At 38.0% G+C, this 4049-nt stretch overlaps 1 protein-coding gene and 1 non-coding gene across 2 annotated transcripts; both read right to left on the reverse strand.

Annotated features, from left to right (window-relative positions):
- Nucleotides 1-479: 479 nt before the first annotated feature.
- On the reverse strand, nt 480-2530 carry Smp_149750 (hypothetical protein; the record flags this gene model as incomplete). Its single annotated transcript, XM_018796585.1, has 3 exons — nt 480-492; nt 1397-1926; nt 1976-2530. The coding sequence occupies 3 exons, from the start codon at nt 2528-2530 to the stop codon at nt 480-482; spliced, it is 1098 nt and encodes a 365-aa protein (XP_018651713.1).
- Smp_tRNA_00001_His.1 lies at nt 1640-1711 on the reverse strand. The gene has a single exon. It is a non-coding gene (tRNA).
- Nucleotides 2531-4049: the final 1519 nt, after the last annotated feature.

Below are 4049 nucleotides of genomic sequence, written 5' to 3' on the forward strand. Positions count from 1 at the left end.
CCGAACATACCGAACATGCTATGTATCATCAATGAAATATCAAATAGTTAATTACAGAGACATCACTAGAATAAATATAAATCAATATGAACCAATTCATCATGATAATAAACAAAATTGACAAAAGTCTAATATATGTGCATTCCATGTCAAGTATCATCCGTCATCCACACAACCAATTGTCGATCACCGTCATTAATTCAAAGACAAAAACGAATGGGATTTTTACAAAATCAACATTTACATTTAATTATGTACAGTATGCAACAGAGTAGTCAACCACTCAACATTTGAAACAAACCAGTATTGCACAACACTCCACTTCAAATCGATTCAAAACAAAAGAACTAACAGACAAACAACTTCACAGATACACCACACGAATACACAATAATGATGAAAATGAAGAACAATTGTCGTCCATTCACTGATAGATAGGTCAGTCACAATATGTATACATACATAGATATAAATCCAATTTACAAATGTGCACTATTCACATGAATAGAATTGATGACAATCACAATGGTAGTTCATGCATGGATCGTCTCTCACCAAACATTCAGCTTTTCGATGATAATTTCAGTTTCTCCGACCAATATTGCTTCTTCATCTGCAGAATTTCAATCTTCAGATCTAGGCATTTTATTCGCTTGTGAATCAACGTCTCTGACAATGGGGTTCCCTCACATTCCGATCTACAAAAACCAGTCACAGTTTGTACGTCTGATTATTATCACGAGGCAAATGTAGGATAGATGTGATTATATGCATGTTTATATATACATAAATATCGTCACATATATCATAATCAGCAAATGTACTACACCATATGCACAACTCACAAACACAAGGAGGTAGAAATTTTCACTCGATACCCTCATCTTCAGTGGGCATGCACACATAAACATACCCACATATTAACCACAATAATCAAGCTGTTCAGTAACGTACAAATTGGCACGAAGACAGTTCAGTGAGGTGGGACATCATTGATCACAAGCGAACAGTGTTTGATGTGTTTACATATGATTGATTGTACTGTTTATTTGTCCGTCTACTTATCTATCTCTCTATCTATCTATATCGCATTGGCAACATTACCGAGGTTATATTATATATTATATATTATTATATTATTATATATATTACATACATTATATATAAATTAACACATTTAATTTTGATCTGGTGATTTCTTCTCTCAAGAAGTGGCATACACTGAGTCACGAAACGTCAGAAAATCTCATTTTCTAGTCATTCCGTTATTACAAATATATTATTCTACTTATATCTATCTCGTTAGCAATATGTGGTGCTAGAAGTGGAATCAAACAACAAACAACATGAATAACATAAGGTGAAAGTGTCAGTTCAAAAGAGGTGTCCTACTTACGTGATACAATCCTCCGACGTTTCACCGACACCATTCACGTGATTCGTGTTCGCCTGATCTCTCGTTCCACTCAACTCTAGACAGCTCTCCTCGTCCTCACTCGACACTGATAAATCAATTGTTGCAGTCACAGGATTGCGACTCGGTTGGTCCGATGATGGCTTCGACATATTCACTTCTCGAACAGGAGATACGGATGCAGTATGGGCTCTCACCACTCCGAACGAGATACATGACACAGGTGTCAGTAAGGCAACTCGGTTAATCGCCACCTCACCAACCATGTTGTTGGTGGTAGTGGTTGGCTGAAGCACTGCAACATCATGTGGAATGGCCAGTTGTTGAGACATGTGAGCTGTTGAGAATGCGTTGAGGATTTTGGGACCAGTTGTGTTTGGGGGATTCGGTTGCACGTGGTTTGTAGGAGGACTGAGTGATGGTGTGGCAAGTTTGGAGGTGATGCTTACCACTGGTGACGGGGTCAGTGTAGGCAAGTTGGGTCGATGCACACTCGACTGGTTCTCGGTCACCTGAATTCAATCGAAACAATTAGCACGTCATCGGGTAAGGCAAACCTACCGAACCAATGTGTCCGTTCACGTGTGCATTTGCATTGGAACTGGAGAGTGGAGTGTGGTTCGAGGGATTTTCAATGGAATTGGGATTGCTTTTCGACACCTCCAACTGATTGGTTGTCATGTCATTGAATTTCCTCAGCAAACTCTGGCCCTTTCGACGCAGCTGAGTCCAGTTCCTTCTCGGCCATCCCTTCGAGTGTAGATACTGTGAGAATTGCATCCACAAATGTTTCTGAACAAGTGAGGATGAATGTTTCTTGTCTTTCCAAATATCCCGATATCTCAATACCAGTTTGGCTAACTCATTCGCCTCCTCAGTTGTGTATCGTGTGACCATGTTCATGTTCGACTGTCTTGTTGTTGGTGGTGGTGGTGTTGGTGTTTGTGATGTTGGAGGAGGAAGTTTTGATGTACAAGCTGACTTTCGAGGTGTATTGATCATGATCGAACAATCTGTCATGTGGTTGTGAAATGAACAAAAGTAAGATTTTGAATGAGAGTGTGAGACAGACAGGTGACACGTTGAGAATTTTCTGCCACCAACCGTATATTGCATGCACTCAATTACTATTGGTTGACTGTGTTGTTAGCTAGTTAGTGATTAGTGGACAGTCAGGTAATCCTTGCTGGTGTGTGGTGTGGAATGTCGGTTGTGTCTGTTTAGTTGTGTCTGTTCGCTTGTGTCTGATATCTTTATTTATGTTTGGATGATTCCTAAAGTTTCTTGCAATAGACATGACAAGTTCAGGAAACATTACTAAGCATTTGAACCAATCAGCGTTTGATTAGAAGTTTTGCAAGAAATATCACGAAAATTAATAGTCACATGTTGAGTATCTGATTGGCTGATTAATACACTGATACTATTTTTAGTATTATTCTAGAATTTTTAGGAAAACCCAAAGACATTTTAAATTTTATATATCTGTACATAAATGAACCTTTGAAGTAACGTGCTTCCCGCTTATTTTGTGCCTTTACTCTCGTGTTCAAATCGCTGTGTAGATCTAGCTTGCAAGTTACCAGAATAACTTACGATCCGAGTGTAGCGTTCAATCAGCAAGACTCATCAATTCAGTCACTGATTTTCATGTTTGTTTCAACATGCCTGTCTCATGTCCGATTGGTTTTGATCTGGTCAGAATATTCACGCATTCCGATGCGTTTATTCCTTGAACAACATTTCGATGAAACATTAAATTTGAAGACACAGATTTGATTCACACTTCAGTTTTCTGTCAACTACTGATCATATGCCAATCTCAATTTGACAATTATCGGGAAATATTTCCAGTAATCTATGTGTGTGCTGACTCCACTAATTAGAATGTAGCAGAAATTTCAAGTTCAGTTATCCATATACACCACTGATGAAAGAACATTGCATTGTCGGAAAAGTTCAGTCATTGAGATGTACAGTATGTGGATCTGGAGTGGTAGTAGTAGTAATTATGGTGTTGGTGGTGTACAGGGCTGTGCACTTACCCTCTTACCACCATATTGACACGAGATGAAGTTTGTTATTGGAAATAGCACACATTGATATTCTATGAAACACATGAACAGACAACTTACATTTGTGTTTTGTTTCGTCAGGACAGTATTGACAAGTATGATCTCTCCTATAGTGAAAGTCCAATTGCAGCACATGAAATAAAAGTCCAACCAGAAATATGACAAACTGCATACAGAAATACAAATCAATTGGAAACGATCAATATATAATAAAAATATCGGTGAAACAATCCCGTCTATCTAATGATGCATTGTAGGACAAGGTGAAATTCACGTGTGTTTGTCACACACTCAATTGACATGAGTGTGTCGACAGTATTGATTGTGAGGGTGGACACATACGAAACATAATATTTAGTCTACGCGTTAATTCACATTGAACACAATGCTGTTGATGCTGTTTTAGGCTAGAATAATCAATACGTGAATTCCTTGTAAACATATTGTGAAATTGAATGTTTAGCTGAATAATGAATATCATGTGTGAACGAAATGTTGTACGAAGAATAAAAGCATCACGATGTTATATCTGTGAATGTGTGACTGAACAATCAAATATG

This window comes from Schistosoma mansoni, chromosome 4 (genome assembly GCF_000237925.1).
Source record: "Schistosoma mansoni strain Puerto Rico chromosome 4, complete genome".
NCBI classification, from domain to species: domain Eukaryota; kingdom Metazoa; phylum Platyhelminthes; class Trematoda; order Strigeidida; family Schistosomatidae; genus Schistosoma; species Schistosoma mansoni.